Here is an 18,825-nt window from a genome sequence, read left to right on the forward strand (position 1 = left end):
CAAGAGTGGATCTTAACTCAGTGCAGCCCTATGGAAAATAACTACACTCCAGTCAACACAGACTTTTCAGTTGAAGAGACTTCAGACATGCACACAACATTTAACTTACCACCAAAACAAAGTCACTTCTGAGATTGACAGCAACAGTTGTTCAAGAGTACACAGCAACCTATACCCAACTGAAATTTCATTGTGAATAGACAGAATTCTAATTATTCAAACTGAAATTTATGCTGGACAACAGAATAAAAATCCTTACTCTTGTTAGTGTCGGGAGTACTTTACGTTAATACCTACATCACTATACTAATTAATAAAGTACTTTTTAAGATCTAAAAGCATGGAAGTACTAAACATTATTCTCCTCAATTATCAGAAGTGCTTAAAACCTTGGTTTTATATCTCACACAAAAGGTGGCACCACACTCATGAATGTCATGATAATTATTGGAGATTCAGCAATTGGAACCTCTCTTTAGATCTAGTAATGAACCAAAACCACTTCCTGCAGCACGCACCTGGGCAGTCTCTGGACATCTCCCTACAACTGTGTTTGTCATGTCATCTCCCACACAGTGATGAAAACAGGACATGCCTGATTAATTAACTTGATCTCTGAGAGTTGACCTTGTATATTGAATAAACAAGGGATTCATAAGGATCATTTTATTTTTTTTAAATCAAAAATTCTCATACTGAATATCTAAAAATGTCTCAATTCCTGTTGAATTTTTAAGTTTCACAAACACTATGAAATGCCAGCAAAATTACCCATCAAAATATTTATATCACTTACAATATACATCTGTTTAGTTATTTTTTAAAAAGCAGTTTTCCAAAATCTCTAGGCTCACTACATTTAGCCTGATGATCTAGGAGTAACACATTCAGTTTTGGACAATACTAGAATGTTATTCTAGAATATAAACAGAATTGCTTTTTTCCTGCAAGGTACAAGATAAAATTATTCAAACTGAACTAAATTACTTGTGCCAATCATCTGATTGATTGTTTACACTGAACTTTTGTTCATTCACTCAACACAGAATATGTTTAATCTCCAGTAGGTGGAGCTAGAAAATAAGTCTGAAACAGGATTGCATTATCACTTATCATTCCCCATTATAAAATTAGAATAGCCCTTTACGTTTAGAAACTAGAGAATTTACCCACTGAAGAATAAAGTCTCATATTTATTTTTAGTTTTTTTAAAAACAAAGATTCATTCTTGAATAAGTACCAGACTGCCTGGCCTGGAGACACCAAAGGCAACAGCAGTACAAGCGTCCCCTCTGTGCCCTGTTAAAGGGCAGTCTCCATGATCATTCAACCCTTGGCATCTCTTAGAAACACCAAAAAGGATGCCAGTTATGATGGTGGATTTTCAAGTGCAGACACTTTTCCACTAGAAACTGAACTGAGATCACCAGCTAATTCCACACAGATCTCTGAAAAACTCCGTATCCTATTACCAGTCTCAGGAGCCTTCCAGTCCCACGTACAACCGTATTTTAGTAGGATTTATATACACAGTTCATATCAATTTTAGCACAAGTTGTGCTTGTCAATACCCAGTGGACCAAGCTGTGTCACACACACACATCTCTGAGTGTAAACTGTACATGACCACAAGATACTAATCTCATTTATATTCTCAATTTTCAACCCAAACACACACACAAGGGCTAAAAGTGAAAGGTGAATTCAGCTTTTTAGCTCTAAATAGTACGTTAAGCCCATTCACTCAGGAACAACGAGATATTTTTATTTTCAGTGTTTGTGTGCACTGGTAATGGCAGTACCTGGTAATGGCAGTTGCAGTCAGTTTCTGTTGCTCCTTCAATCTCTGCTTTCACTTCATACTTTTTACGCTACTTAAAAAGCGTTATTTTGGTTAGCTAACTGCTTAACAAGCTGAGGAAGTTGAGGGTAACTTGCCAGAAATTTAACCATTTTAAAAACTGACAAAGCTATGCTCAAATAATATTTTAATAAATTCATCTATGAATTTTGTGCTTTTGCACAATGAGCTCTTTACTGCTATTAGGCTGCCTTTGGGAACCAAGGTCTATATGATTTATATGAACACCCCTTCCGCCTCCACACTATACTTCGGAGTTTATTACAGAGTTCAGTGCACTTGGCTAGAGTATAACTCATATCTGAGAGTATGTCTACGCTGCAATAAAACACATATGGCTGGGCTGTGTCAACTGGCTTGGGCTCCTGGGGGCTCAGACTGTGGGGCTATGACATTGCAGTGTAGATGTTCGGACTCCCTCAGCGCTCTCATGGGGCCCCAGAGTCCAGGCTGACTCTGAGCATCTACACTTCAATTTTATAGCCCAGTGAGCCCGAGTCAGCGGACACAGGCCAGCAGCAGGTTTTTTATTGCAGGGTACACACACCCTGAGGGGCTTTACAGGAGTACTTTATGAAGAGAAAACACTTTTGTTTGAGAGCATGAGCCAGATTCAGTCTTAGGTTCTGATGTCTTATGTAGTCATAAGTTAGGGTATTGGGAGAAGCCGTGAGAAGAATGCAGTGGTGGAAGGTCCCCAAAGCTTCCCCTCTGTCACAGAGGCTGCAGTCAGACAGCACATTTTCAAACTGCGTGCTGCTGTCCTGGAGGGGGCATGGCCTGGAAAGCCAGAAGGCAGTCTTGACTGAGAACACCTCAGACTCAGTCTGCAGCAGAGCAGTGTGGCTACTGTGGAATCCTGATTACAACTTAAAGCTGCACTTTCCTAGTGGAATTCCTAAGGGAAAGAAGTGGTGGAAACTACCGCTTCCCAGACCAGTTGTGCGTACTAAGCACAAATACTGACCCTTCAGACTAATACAAGGAAGATATTCACAGCAAAAGTAAAGGCTTGATAGAAGTCAGGCACCTAGGGCCATGTAAAAAAAACAAAAACATGTCCACGATTGCAGGCCAAATTTGTCTGTGCAATTACCATGACTGTATGTGCAAATGGTCTGTCTGGCATTCAGCTGGGAATTTCTGCATCCCAATACCCAAGTTTCACGTGCACAGTGGTAATTGCTCATAGAAATTAGGCACACTACATTTGGATATATACTTTTGGGTATGGTCATAGATTCGTGACCTTTTCAAAATCAGGCCCGCTGTGTGCACAGACTAACTGAGCCCTTTAATAAGAACTGAAATATACTAGCAGTGAGCTAGCAAAACCCCATGTTTCTCTCTTACTTTTCCCAGCAACATACTTAGTGGATTCAGATGCGGCTAATGCTATCTTTGCTGTCAAAGACCGTATACTCCTTCCTGTAAAGGGAGTGAAAATGCTACAGACTTCTGTGGCTTTCAACTGCCCTCAAAATTAAAATGGTACGAAATTAAAAACCAGGAGAGTTGAATGACAACAGAAAGCAGAAGGAAGTGGGAGCTATGATAAAGAAAAGGTAACTGGGCTGTACACTATGAGTAATTTCACTATATGCTCTATCTAATCTCTTTCACTTTTATTTACATGAACTATGTAAATAAACATCTCGGAGACAGGATATGAAATAGGTGAAAGGACATAATGAAGGAACAAAAAGTGCTCTCTTAATATCCAAAATTAAACAGGTTAGATATCATCCAATGTCTCAAGGGAAGAAGCAGAAAAAACATGCTTCACATGCTACCAAATAATGAACCCTCTTAGACCAAAGTTTATTATGAACATGATAGAAATAATTATTCTCAGGTAAACTTCTTAAAAAGAGAGTTCAGAAATCTTATTTATCATGGTTCAAATATTTTACATATTAGTACTATAAAATTACAGTTAATTTCTTCCTCTTTCCAATGAGGACTTTGAGCTAGGTTTAACTCAAAGACAGTACCTAAGCCCTTTGGAAAGGGGCCATGTCTTATCACATATTTGTGCAGCATTTAGCACAATGGGACCGAAATCCTGAGAAAGCCTCTGTGTATTACTGCAGTAAATATAATAAAATAATAACAGCTTCACCTCTTTGCTGTATGGAAAGCAGAAACTGCTGTAATGTTTATTTTACCTGCACAACTTTGATGCTGAAGTGGAACAATTTACAGTTTATGGAGATTGCTGTTTTACTGCCAAAAACCTAAAATTTCCCATATAATCACAGTGATTAACAATGGATGCTGAAACCATCTGACAAAACACAAATATGAGTGTGCCCTCAGAAATCAGAAGCCATACAGAAAATAAATGAAGAAGGCTGCTAACCAGAGACAGGAGGCGAGTCAAATCTAAAACACACAATAGAAACAAGGGGGTGGGGGGGGGAAGGAACGAGAAAGACTAAAATAATGGATATCAGAGAGGAGTATATAAGGGCTGTGGAAATAGAAGAATAAAGGGGTTGCACAGGAAGACTACAGAAAAGGAGAGACAGGGAAGAGAAGATACACAGAAAAAGGAGAAACACAAGAGAAAAGTTTATGGAAATTTCCAAGCTCCTGCTCCTGAAAGTAGATGGTATCTGATGCTTGCAGAAAATACATTTTCACTGGGGAACTTTTATGCAGAAAACTATTTCCTTCAGGAAGAAAACTAAAAAGGGAACATGGCATGGTTTCAAATCCCCACCAGTTACTCTGTCACAGAGAAAGACACTGGTGCAGGTGCAGAAGCACCTGGTTCCCTAGAGCACATAATTACAAAAGTGCTCCAATCTAGAGCTGTGGGATCCCTCTCAATTTCAGTGATCTATCCTATCAGTCTGTCCACCTACAAATACTAAGATCTACATTAGGATGAATGTAGAATCCTGTGCTTGCATGAGAGCAAGCTACTGCATGGTACAGACTGGTAACACTGAAATCCTTAAAAAAGGACTTTCACAGTTTGAGTACTATGAAATAAATGGGAAAATAAGAATTTAGCATTATCAAGTAATTTTCCCTAGCAAAACACTGAAGCTTAAGAAACAATGTTCTCCCTTAAAATCCATCTTCTCTTTCTGCTTTATCCTGCAGTGAAATTATAATCCTGTGCTGATGACACCATAGTCTGTTACCTTGGAAACTGATATCTCAAATTCAGCCTTAAGAATATACTCAACAGTCAGACTGTAAGAAAAGATAGATTAAGGAGGGCATAAATCCTTGTTTGAAGGTAAGTATCTATGAGAGGGAAAAAAACTGAAAGGCAAATGTATTCACATTTTAAAATTTAGGAAATTTCATACAATGGATATGTTATGCACCCTAAAATCCAAGAAATATATACTCAGAGGGTGCAAAGAAAGTGAAACCCTACCTTTTCACCCTTTGGGTATGTATTATGATGCAGTCCTTAATTACTGGAACACATCCTATTGCTCAGATAATCCAGTATATTATCATAACATTTTCTACAACCTTAGATACACAGGTGTAGAAGCCTGTAAGATTTTTTCCATTTTTAATACTTACACTAATTTTATGTCATAATAATCAAATATATCTTTATTGACAGTCCTTTTATATGATCAGTTCTCTTCTCTATAAAGTACATATTTTAATAATCTGGTTATCACTTCACGTGGTATATAAATTTTCCTTTCCAGCGACAGCACAGCTTTTCTTATAGGGTCAATTTCGGGACTGAGCTAGTCAACTAGGAAGCTAACTGAGTTAACTGGGGACCTATGAATGCTGGTATTTTTACATTATTACTCAGTTTTGTTATGCTTAAGTTGTGGTACAACATGTAAGTAACATTCATTGAGAAATGTTCATATAAATGACTTTCATGGACTTTGTCTTGCATACACAAAATATACAGCACTCCAAGATATAAATGTGTATTTATGGCTGTAAAATATCATGGTATTATGCTGGATTTCTTGAGAAATAGTATGACATCATGTAATGTAACCAAAGACTACACATACCCTAGGGAGCAGAATTAAAATTCAGTTTATCACCTTGACTGTGGCATTTCCTGACTTCTGCGTACATAACTATACATCTTTAATCTTCCACCTCACACTCAAAACAGAGAGAGAGAAAAAAATCAGCTTTAGGCAGAGATCAGGCATGGAAAATGTTGGCCTCAAAAGGCAAAAGTTTCAGAACATTATCAGGTACTGAAAACAGGAAGGTATACTGGAGTCTATTACGCAACCTGAACTACAGCAAGTCCTATTGTTCTCCAATACCTGAAAGCTTTCCACACTGTGGAGATAACTTTTTAAAGTAAGTTCTACAATAGGAAGCAACTTTCAAAACATTTCAGTTTCTAGGTCTACCCTTCCCAGCTCCACTTTAAGCCATCAAAATTTACTGTAGAAATGAAGCCACGCCTCCTGAAAAATAAAATATAACAAAATAAAGAACCTACAGTTTACAACAAAACAGATGTTGAAGAAATCAAAAAAAGGTCTTTAAAAGGCCACAATTCTGTTCTCGCTGAAGTCAATTCATATGAACTTCACTGGGAACATGGTCAGACCCTTAGTAAACATCTGAGAAGAAATAAGGGCAGAATTTAAAAAAAAAAAGAAGAAGAATTTGCTTCATGGTCATAATTACTACAAGGTTTGTTTATTCGTGGCCTGTTTTTCAATTCTGGAAGAGATTTTATGAGCAGAACAAATTATGTCTCCTGTAATTTCCTCAGATTTAAAAAAAGTACTGTTGCTTAGCGTAGGGCAATATCTTCATTTTGCTTGGGGAACATTTATCACATTTCTTAAATTCCTTTCAAGCTAAACATTTTTGGGGGAAGGTAATTCAAAGTAGTTTTGAATTTGAGAGATAAAGACTCTGATCAACTTTTCACATGTCTTTGTAAATTACGAGCCTGAATGTAAGCAAAGAGCACCTTTTGTCCCTTTGTTATAGCTAAAGGTACAATATCATAGAAGAGACTAGTCAAATGTCTTTCAATCAGAGAGCACCACAGGGAAAATGTTCATGAGGCTTGAAAGAGCAAGGGAAAAATGGACTTTTAAAACTTATACTTCTCTAATTTCTTATTTTTGTGGACAGAGGACTTCCAAAACACATACACAAAGTTCTAAGTTTCTTTCAGTTAAGGTAAACAAAATTAAAGTAATGTAAAGTCTTGCTCTACAGCCAAAATGATCCATGCCATTTGGAAAACAGATAGAGAACTGTACATATGTAACACACAGGTAGCGTAACAGAGGCCTCATTTGCAAAACCAATCCAATATTCATTATTAAGAAATCTACTATTACTTCATGATGTTGAAGAAAACTAGTAAGAGTTAATTATCATCACGGGAGAGAAAGAGGAACAGTTTGCTACAAGAACATCTAAGATTCAGTTTTGCTGTCTTTCTCAGACCCAGGACTGTTGAGTTTCCCCTCCTGAAGACAGTTTCAAACTGAAGACTATTTCTAGCTGATCTATGAGATTTTGTACCTCACTCCAACGTACAAGGAACATTGTTCCGAATCCACATACTGTGCCCACACCCTACTCCCATAAATTATTACTGGAGAATAGACCAAAAAAGAATAGACCAAAGACTAAAGAATAGACCAAAAAATTGCCACCCATTCTCCTGACCTTGCAGCTGAGGTAGATTCTCACCTGCTATAGAGAGAAACTCACAGAAGCAAATGTAACAGGTAAGAAAATTTCCATCTCTTTACTGTAAAAAGTGATATATTTGAGAGTGACACATTTGATGCAGAAACTATGGATTCCAGTCTTGGCACAAATCTCTGGTATTGGTAAATAAGTTGGCCTTCCAGCAGAGCCGGCCCACAAAATTTTGGCACCTGAGGCGGGGAGCTCAAATGACACTCCCCATGCCCCCTCGCTTGGGCGAAAACTTTGAAAGGTCTCAATTCTGCCTTCTTCCTGTTCTACTCCTCTCATGGTACTGCTCTGCTACCTATCCCAATAAAGGAGAACTAACAACTTAAAATGCCTTGTTCAAAAATTTTAAGTAACACTTAACTTTCAAACACCCGAACAGCAAATGTAACTTTTCTTGTCTGCATAGTAAACACTGACATTTTTATCTGTTTGAATAATAAAAGTGGTGCTTTCTGTGCTTTCTTGGTTGCAAAAATTCGAACTGCTTCCTGCTGAAGGTACACAGTCTGGGTCAGCTCATGCTCTATTGAGATGGTTTCAAGGCCGATCAGCCTCTCCTGTGTCATTGTGGAGCGCAGATGTGTTTTTATTAATTTCAGCTTGGAGAAGCTGCGTTCTCCACTGGCAACTGTTACAGGAAGTGTTGGAAGTATGCACAGAGCAACAAAAGCATTTGGAAATATTCCAGAACAGCCTTTGGAGTTGATCCTGCTGAAATGCATCTTGAAAGGGCTTTCAGTTCATCACCTAAATCACTCCCATCAATATGGCGCATGTCATCACATGTCAACACTGTCTCTAGTGCCCTGCATTGCTGTGTAGGTCTTCTTCAGATATAGTGAGGAGTTTTGGAATATCATACAACTTCCCAAATATACTGCTGTGTTCCTTGAGCTGCATGAAATGTTCTTCAGCTGACAGTATTGCACAATCTAGCACCTGGTTAAAGAATTCAACTTTGAATTGTTGTTTGGGTCTCTTATGGGATTATCCCGTGCCTCGTAATAAAAATGTCTTCTTCAGTGACTCTTGTATTCTTGAATGGGTGGGAAAATAGCTTCAGTGTGAAGTTCTTCTGCCAACTTCTGTGCACTCTTCAGAACGCTTTGAAATCCCTTAGCTGACCAGTAAGACTGTAGGCATGACTTTGCTTTGTCCAGTTGTTCCATCGCTCCAGATATATCAAGGTCAACACCTTGGAGTCTCTTGCTTACAACATTTATTTCAAACAGTATGTCATGCCACAACATTAAGTCACACAGAAATTTGAAGTTATGTATGTTTGTGGTGATTCCATTTTCCTCTGCCACTGTTCTCCCATGAACAGTTCCTGTCATAGCATTATCCTCCATAATGGCAACTATGGCATCATCTATCTTCCCAATTTGGTGTTTGATAGGCTTTATCGCCTCCACTCGACTTTCCCATCGTGTGGCACTCAGTAGTTTCAGTGTCAGAGAGGATGTTCCCAGATGTTGCTTCAAAATCTGCCATCGATGAGTTGATGCAGAGAAAAATACATAGATGCTTTGAATTATATTAAAAAATTCAGCAGCCTCACTAGAAGCTGATGCTGCATCACTGACCGCCAAGTTCAATGAATGAGACAAAAAAAGCTCTAGGGTTTAACTCTCGGATACGTGTCTGCACTCCTCTGTTCTTTCCTCTCATGTTGGCACCATTATCGTAGTCCTGACCTCTCATGTCAGCTATTGCAATTCCCATATCTTCCAGCTTCTTAAGAAGCACATTTGTCATACCAGCTCCTGTAGTATCATCGTCAATAAATTCTAGAAAATGGTCTCTGACAGTCACCATTGCAGGGACATTTTCACTAGGTTCTGTTGTTGTTACAAAATGCACCATTAAAGCCATTTGTTCCGTATGGCTGATATCAGGTGTGCAGTCCAGAATAACAGACTTCAGATCTTGCTGACTTCAGATCTGCCACAATCTTCCATTCGACTTTAGTTGCCAGTAACTGTACGATCTCGTTTTGAATTGTTTTTCCAAGGTAGTGGCATGTGTACATTTCTTGGGTGGTGACTCTTCTTAGATGCTCCTGGAGTACAGCATCAAACCCAGCCATCAGCTCCACAATTTTAAGAAAGTTTCCATTGTTTGGCACATACAGCTGATCTGAAGTGCCACACAGTGCTAGGTTTTGGGTAGTAAGCATTCTCACAATGGCAATGGGCCTTTTCAGAACATTTTGCCAGTGAAGAGACTCAGATGCAATCTTCTCTTGATGCTGATCATCTATGCTGGCCTTTAACCTTAGTCTCATCTCAAGCTCTTTCCACCTATGGAATGGTCTCTGGTGATTTGCTGCCTTCTCATGGCATGCCAGATTTCTAGCCAGATTTTTCCAGTCCTTTGTTCCTGTAGAACCCAATGTGGGTGGAACATTAGACTGGAAGAGTTTGCAACAAAAACGGTATGCAGCATTCTGGGGTTTTTGAGTACATAAGCCATGGCCTCTGCACTTTGTCACCATTGGGGATTTCACGCCAGTAATGTGTTGGATAGAAACTTCTATTTTCATTGCCTTTGGGGAACATGAAGTTTTTCACTTGCTGTGGCCCATGCAGTACAAGGAAGTCCCTCAGGCTACTGCTCAAGTAGGTCCACAATCCTGGATCATCTAGACTTAAGGAACTAAACTCAGCAGCAGCAGTTTCTTGCGCCTCGACCACACTCTTCTCTGATCTACACTTTTCTTCAGGAATGTGCATGGTTACATCCATTTGAGATCGAGATATGGATGCTGCAGTAGCTGCCAGGTCAGTTGCTGCTCTAACTGGGAAGATCAGGCATCTCCTCACCACTCACATCCTCACTGGGGCTGGAAGGCTCACCATGAACATTTGTATCTATGTATATCAGGAGAGCTCCTTCCTGCTTAGATAGAAAAGCTTCCTTTGCTTTCTTTCTTTTTCTGAATGCTGCCTCAGAGGGGTGTTTTCTTCTTTCACTCATGACTGCTGTTCTGTGCCAGCTATAGTGGCTCTCAACACTCAGTTGAAGGGGACAAATAAGCAGGCTGGTAGTAGAGCCTGAGTGAGGGAAGAGATCAGCGTCTTAAGGGCCTAACTGGCTCCTACTACTTCAGTTGACTGCCTGTTCTTCTCAAGTGGATTCAGGGAAGCAGCAAGAAACAGAAAGCTCCCTGAGAAGCTGGTGTTAATCAGTTAATCAGGCTCCTGGGGGTGATAGAGAGGTACAAAGAGGCTCCTCCTCCTCTCTCTCCCTGCAGCTCCAGCTGCTTTCTGTTATTCCCTCTCACCTTTTCTCCTGCCTGCCTGTTCTCTCTTGTGCCCTCCTTTCTCCGGCACAGCACTCCACCATCTCTGTGCATCTAGAGCAGAGAGAATACATGTGCACCAGCAGCAGACACAATTTTCTACACTCTGGGTCCTAGTGGCACCCCCTCAGAGTCTGGCACCTGAGCCGGCCGCCTCAGTTCGCCTCATGGTAAGGCCAGCCCTTCCTTCCAGCTGCATTAAAATTAGGGCTACAGCTAAAATCCTAGCATCAGTACACAAATGGAATGGAATAATAGTTTTAACTAATTAAATGACCAAATCTTATAAAATTTCTAATAATTTAAATATCATTGATCTAAAACCAAGTCATGAAAATGTGGGAAACACACAAAGAAGTAATTACAGGATAAAATAAAACACGGAGCCCAAATCATGCACTCTCCCACTAAATAAAAGGAACAGTAGATTTTCTCGCAGCTTGCAGCACAGAATTTGGTTCTGCTTCCAAGACCCTTTCCTTCGGTCTTGGAATACCACACACCTTCAAAGAGGCACTTTTACGTTCATTGCACATACACAACACAAGATTCTCATCTCGGATTTATACAGCAGATCTTGACTTTAATATTTCACTCTCTCTGCAAATGAAAACAATTAGAAATCCAGGCATGTAGGAAGAGCAGAATAATGGAGCCAAGAATCACCATGTGGATCTGAGAGAATTTTCTCCACAGCATTTTGTTAAATCGTCCTCTACCTAATATCTAGCTCTGCAGAAACTGCTGCATTCACAAAAGAGAAGCAACTTTACCTTTAAAAAAAGATTTGATTTTGGAACCAGCAGAGGATTTATGAGCAAAAGACATTTTGAAAGTGTGCGTTAAAATTTCCTTAAGGGTTAATGTATGCTCTTGAGTCTTTCTCTGAATGGTATTTTCAAGAAAAACCTAAAATAGATTAAATTATGTCAGAGACTTCAAAAGAAAACACTGTTCTTTCAAGGAGGCTTTTATGTAGCACAAAAACTTGAGCAGTGCAAGCAGTTCTTGAGTGCACAACTGAGATGCAATTTGATAAACAGCTTTCTGTCATTCAAGGCCAGGAATGTACAAAACCATACTATCAACACTTTCATCAAAAACATTATTCATTCTTTCTATCTCATTTTTATTGTGACTTTTTCATTTTATTTACCCAGTCAATCATAAAAAAATAGGTTTCTTACCACTTGTATGAGATACCATGCAAGCTGCAGATGAAGGGTCATTTTCACTTTTCTTAATGCCACTGCTGCTGTCTTCTTTTTCAAGCAGTCTGTCCACCATTGCAATAATGCAGTTTAAACTCTTCCCCACGTTGGTCCACACCCTATCCTGAAAAGAGCATCAGTATCACTACACATTATTGAAAGAAGCATAGCGAGAGATGTATTAGTAGACCACTGGCTTCTTAATACTGTCTACAGTAGAATTACTGAAGTGTAAAGTCAGATTAAGTGTCTACCAATTATGTAACTTAACATCTTTACACAGCATATCATCATTTCAAGAAAATTTTTTCCACTGCCCGTGTTTCTTTGGTGTAAATAATTGAATTGGGAACTGATTTTTTTAAGGCACTGAAAACGGTATATTTGTCATTCACTTCACACTGTCCAAAACCAAGGTCTAAAATCTCCTAAATATGCCCACATTGCACGTGCAGTTGCACGCAAAGTTGTCCACTATAGGTTCAATCCTGTGAGATTCTGAGCATCCTCGCATCCGATTAACTGACTGCGATGGGAGGTGAGGGTGTTCATTACCTTGCAGGATCGGCTCTTTGTTTGCAACACCATGGTTTGCACGTGCAGCTTTTTACTGCCCATTTACTGAACCCTCCATTTGCTAAAATGAGTCCCATGCTGAATAAGCAAACACAAAAATGAGAGATGGTACACCAATATTAGCAGCCTGTGTATATGCCACATTCAGCATCTAATGCAATTTCATTTTGTACATCATCTTCCATACAAACTGCAACCCATGACACTTTACAGAGTTAACCAGACATAACAAAAACTGCAGAAATAATAGAGGGGGAGTGAAATCAAGAGGTATAAGCACAGATGGAAAAGATAAGGTCAAGTCATTTGGAATGAGACAGACTAGAATCACTGTGCTGGAGAGCTACAGGAAGGCTCCTGCAGGTGTCAGGAGCTGCAGAAGAGAAGGCTCTTAGATCCACACTAGTGGGATTGTGTGGAAGGACAGAAAAGAGGCCAGAGCCAGATAAGGAGACAGAAATTGTGAGACAAGTCTAGTGATAGAGCTTGGAATGACTCCATTCACACTTTAAAATTAAAATGAGTCATTTGAACTGAAATAAATGGACAGCTAATGGAATTGTTTGAGGAGAAAGAGGGTGAGTGATGCAATCATTCTTCTATATATGTGTGATGTGGTGCCCAGAAGTGTACTACGTGTTTCTGTGGTGGGAGGCACGAGAAGGGAGTTTTACAAGACAAAGTGAAAGAAGAGGGTAAGCAGGAGGACTTAAGCAGAGACAATGAAAGCAACATCACATATGGGCAATGCTGTGGAGGTGCAGGACGGGAAGATTTAGACATGTGATGTGTGGGAGAAGGAGAATTTAGACTCAAAAACAATACTATGGTTACAGACAAATGTAAACAAATGGAAGATGGATGGAGCTCGAAGAGGCTGGATTTGTGCCAGAACTTCTACTGAGGCAAACGTCTTATTAATCTAATAACAATTCTGCATTGTGTATCACCATACTTTACAGCATATAATTCTGCTGTAGAATGTATCGCACTTTCAGAAGTTGCTACAGTATTTCAGTACTTATGTGTATAGTTCTTAATGGTTGGCAATTCCCTGGTTTTCCAGGGTCTTTTAATGAGACACTTACTATATAACAAAGAATTTGCTAGCCACTTCCAATCTGAATCCACGTTTGCCCTTTTTGCCAAGAAGGCTAAAGGCATTTTGGGCAGTATAAGTAGGAGTATTGCCAGCAGATTGAGGGACATGATCATTCCCCTCTATTCGACATTGGTGAGGCCTCATCTGGAGTACTTGGGCCCCACACTACAAGAAGGATGTGGAAAAATTGGAAAGAGTCCAGCGAAGGGCAACAAAAATAATTAGGGGGTTGGAACACATGACTTATGAGGAGAGGCTGAGGGAACTGGGATTATGAGGTCTGCAGAAGAGAAGAATGAGGGGGGATTTGATAGCTGCTTTCAATTACCAGAAAGGGGGTTCCAAAGAGGATGGATCTAGACTGTTCTCAGTGGTAGAAGATGACAGAACGAAGAGTAATGGTTTCAAGTTGCAGTGGGGGAGGTTTAGGTTGGATATTAGGAAAAACTTTTCACTAGGAGCATGGTAAAGCACTGGAATGAGTTACCTACGGAGGTGGTGGAATCTCCTTCCTTTGAGGTTTTTAAAGTCAGGCTTGACAAAGCCTTGGCTGGGATGATTTAGTTGGGGATTGTTCCTGCTTTGAGCAGGGGGTTGGACTAGATGACCTCCCAAGGTGCCTTCCAACCCTGATAACCTATGATTCTATGAAATCTTAAACGATGTCCAATTAATCATAGATTGTATAACACATAGTAGGAAAGTTTACCTAATACTGTAAAATAATCCTGATTAATGTATAAGATTCTAAATTTCGAGATATGCAGAACATGAAGTAGATTTGTGATAAGTGAAGTATAGTACATGTGTTTAGTACTAGTACTGCATGTATTATATAGCATCCATTACATGTACATGAAAGTGGTGGCAGCTAAAAAGGAACACAAACGCTTCACTGAGAGATATGATTTCAAAGAGAAACCAATGACACATTTGAATATGAGTTACATATAGGTTAAGCAGTCAGTATAATCAGCTGTTAGTGCTTGTAACATAAAATCTGTTAATGTGATAAATCTGTTGTCATTATGATATAATGAGGTTTTATATTAATCATGAAAATGTGCATGTGTATATATTTATATTGTTTTTTTACAAAACACACACCTACACTTTATTATTATAATAGCCCAGAGCAATCACCCTGTACCTCCTCCTGAACACCCAACACTGCCCCAGCCTGGAGCCCCCTCCTGCACCCAAACTCCCTCCCAGAGCTTGCACCCTTCGCCCCCTCCTGCACCCCAACCCCCTACCCCAGGCTCAGCCCAGAGCTCCCTTCCACACTCCAAACCCCTCAGCCCCATCCCAGAGCCTGCACCCCTTCCCGAACCGCAACCTCCTGCCCCAGCCTGGTGAAAGTGAGTGAGGGTGAAGGACAGCCAGCGACAGAGAAAGGGGGGGATGAAGTGAGCGGGGGGGGGGACTTCGGGGAAGGGGTGGGGTAGATCCTGGGTTGCACTTAAATTCAAAAAGTGATCTTGTGTATAAAAAAGATGGAGACCACTGGGAAATAGGCTATTGAGGGTGGGAGAATATTTCACACAGGAATTACAGTATATTCAAATATTGCACAGCAGTATTAGCATACTGGTTAAAATACTATCAAAAATAAAGTGATTATATACAAAATACTGATTACTTTCCACTGTCAACAGTCAATTGCATAATTTTTGGTATACTAATTTCTTTTATAAATATTTTGATATGTAATCTTCTAGAACTGTCGTTTTAACTGGGAAAAAAGTCAGCTTGTTCTAGCCATTGTATTTTTTTATTATTACTATACAAATAGCATTGTAACACCAACCATGTTAACTAGTCAGTCAGAAATGTAGAGCAGAAACACTTCCAAGTGGCAGTCTGCCCACCCACTCTTGCATTATGCATGATATGTCATTTTTTTCCCTCCCTGGAGGGAGGTTCTGGGATAGCAGAAGCAGCTGGCAAGCAGAGAAGGAAGTAACTATCCAGAGGCAATCTGTTAACTATCAGGTTAAATATTTTTCCTTAAGCAGTAATGCTTTGGTACTACCTAAGCATAGTGCTTATAATTACACCAGTACAAATAGCTCAATCAATACTGCTCTCAACCGTCTGGCATTAATGTTTGTATTTGACATCCAAACAGAAAGGTGTATTATAGCACTGCTGCTCAGGGCCCTGATCCTGCAACAGGATCAGCATAGCAAGATCCCTGCTTCACTACAGAACCCCAGTGGATCCACCAATTTGGATCCAGTTGCAGAAATAGAACCTGCATTAAGTTGATTAGAAATGTATACTCAAAAAGGCAAAGAAAAACCTCTTACCAGATATAAATAATCAACAAAGAACAGAAATACAAAAAGCTATTTTTCAAAGGGGTTTAGTTTGTACATTAACTTTTAGCCTAATGGCGTATGCGTCTCAAGGAATATAGGCAGTTTCATAAGTTACTAGAAATCTGCATTTGCATTCTTTTTAAATATAATTTTTTTGTACGACACACAGATTAGTTAAGAGTAAGAATAATTCAGTTTCTCAGATATCCTTGCCCACTTAATGTGAAGAACAGAACATCAAAATAGAAAGTTGGAAACTACTCCTTATAAAGAAATTTTTTTTTGCCTTTTTTTAAAGTTGGGCCTAGATTCCAGATGCTCGTAAAAATAAATCATCAGTATTGTAAAAAAAATTTAAAAATTAATCCGTTATTTAAAGTAGCAAGACCTGGGTCAATTTAAGAATTTTGTAGGACATTATTATTTTAGATTTCAGACGAACTAAACTTAGAATCCCAGCTGCAAGAAGCTTCTGGTTGCTTTGATACAGTGAAAGAAAAGCAGTATGTATCTTCACCAACACAAAGCTGAAGAATACTGCACATGGCAGAGAGAGTCACAGAAAGCACAATATTCCTTTGAGGTTTAATTGTTTTCTAATTTCCAAACAAATATTCAAAGAAATGTTATTGCATAACTAAATTGCAGATTAGACTAAGCATTTTTTTTTTTACACTTTCCAAGCACTTGCTCAGAGGTTTCTATTTCCACCATGTTGACAAGAGTTCAGTAATTAAAACTAAGATAATATATGCCATCAGCTTTCCATTAAAACAGAATGGAAAGCTAATGAGAGGATAATTTAGGCCCTGATCTCACAAAATACTTAAATACGTGCTTAACTTTAAGAATGCAAGAAATCCTGTTTACTTTAATGGGAATACTTACATATTTCAAATTTAGCATGTGCTTCAGTGCTTCACTGGGCTGGGGATTTAGACAACTGTTAGGACACTAACTCATGTTATAAAGAAATAAAATAAAGCTTCAACAAGCAAATAAAACCAAGGTAGCATCTATGTAACTTCCAATGAATTAAAATGAACGAAGTTTCAACTTGTACAAAATTATTAATCTTTTCAATGTCGTCAACATTCATGATTTTATCGCAAGTCTTGCAATATTATTTGTTCTCCTTAAAGCTCCAGCTCCCAGAGTCGTTATTACATGAAAATTTCAGCTTTCATTTAAAATAAAAAGCATATTTTTTGTCTTTTCTTTATCTGAAAAATATTCTTCTTTCCATATTCATGGTATAAGCAGACGTTAGTTCAGGTGTGAAGATACTGTAGCTCACACAAGCAAAGATTAATTATTAATTATTGAAAGCAAAGATTAATATGTTGGAGTACTTGCATCCATGATACCACAGCGATGAATCGAAGAAACTGATGGGAAATAGAATGGAGGATGTGGGAGGAATGTGTTGAGGGAGAAGATCAATCATAAAAGCATCCACTGAAATAATGGATTCACAAAATCTCAGCTGTATAAATTGTACAAATCGTTGAAAGATCTGCCAAGAATGGTGATGTTTAAAAACCATGTTTGAGTCTTTTATGGCATTTCAGATATCCTCTAAGAACAGACTCGGAGAAAACAGTTCCCCTTCACTGATCATTAGTTTATGCATTTTTAAACTGTTTATGTTCACTCTTGGCAAAAATTGCACTTTGATTTCATACTCCTTTTTTGTCCCCTTTATATCTATTTAAATGACTAAAAGGATTGAGGTAAACAAACAGCATGGCTTTTTCCCATCTGATCATGAAGATGTTCGCGTCCAACATTGCTATATGCACAAACTAAGCAGTCACACACAAGCAAATTATTCATCAGAAAATTCTTTCAAGTTACTTTTGACTTCATTAGAAAAGTATTCTTGGCATTCAAATGAAAAAAATTGAATCTATGCATCTGTAAAATACAGTTGTATTTAAAGTTTTTAAATTCTCTTTTTCTAACAAGAGGAGACATGGAGATTAAGACTTGTGTTTGTCTACACTTAGCTGTGGATTTTTTGATAGAGTTTCAAGCAAGAACTTTGAGGCTACTTACCCACTCTTCTTCATCATATTCTGAATGGTGAGGTATAGAGTTCTGCCGTTTGATCTGAGATGGATGGTTCTGACCCTGTGGATCACCACATTCTTCCATACTGGTTCTGGGCACAGTTGGCTTCTTGAGGACACAACCTGGACGGGCTGTGTATAGCGCTAAAAGGGCACTTCTGACCAGCTGATCCTTGAAGGCATGCACAAATAACTCTGTCTAGAAAGAAATTAATGAGTGGTTAGACCTAAGTGTATAATGGTATAATGTATATGTAATTATTAAAATACATATTTTTGTTTAGGTAGAGTGAAAATTAATTGCTAAACAGTCCGAGACACAGAAAGGAACTTATGCCAAACATTGGGGAACAATGTCAAGTTCTGGAACATTGCCAGTCTCTGAAATTCCACTCTTCTAAAAGTTAATGCAAAAGTACAGTATCTGTTATAAAGACCATCTGTCTATACAGTCCTGTTTTATTGTAGTTCCAAATCCTCTCTGTAGAGATAGGTTTCTATGGAGATAACTGTTTGAACAGTATCAATCTGCTGCTCGTTTTAAGTATGACCCAACAAATGTCAAAAGAAAATATGATTAATTTCAGAATTTTCTTTCCAAAAAAGAAAAATAAATAAATAAATACAAGTAGAGTATAGCACAAGGAAGGCAATGCTTACAAGTGGGATTGAAGTATATGC

At 38.7% G+C, this 18,825-nt stretch overlaps 1 protein-coding gene across 9 annotated transcripts in view; it reads right to left on the bottom strand.

The window, feature by feature from the left end:
• The window catches only part of INPP4B (inositol polyphosphate-4-phosphatase type II B), a 476,089-nt gene that overhangs the window by 81,212 nt on the left and 376,052 nt on the right, over positions 1-18,825 (bottom strand). For all 9 annotated transcript variants that reach the window (XM_048847033.2, XM_048847031.2, XM_048847032.2 and 6 more), the window contains 2 exons: positions 18,131-18,343; positions 12,047-12,194 (listed from right to left, as the gene is read on the bottom strand). In XM_048847033.2, the coding sequence (XP_048702990.2) occupies positions 12,047-12,194; positions 18,131-18,343 (361 nt within the window). The remainder of the gene's footprint in view (positions 1-12,046; positions 12,195-18,130; positions 18,344-18,825) is intronic.

This window comes from Caretta caretta, chromosome 4 (assembly GCF_965140235.1).
Source record: "Caretta caretta isolate rCarCar2 chromosome 4, rCarCar1.hap1, whole genome shotgun sequence".
NCBI classification, from domain to species: Eukaryota; Metazoa; Chordata; order Testudines; family Cheloniidae; genus Caretta; species Caretta caretta.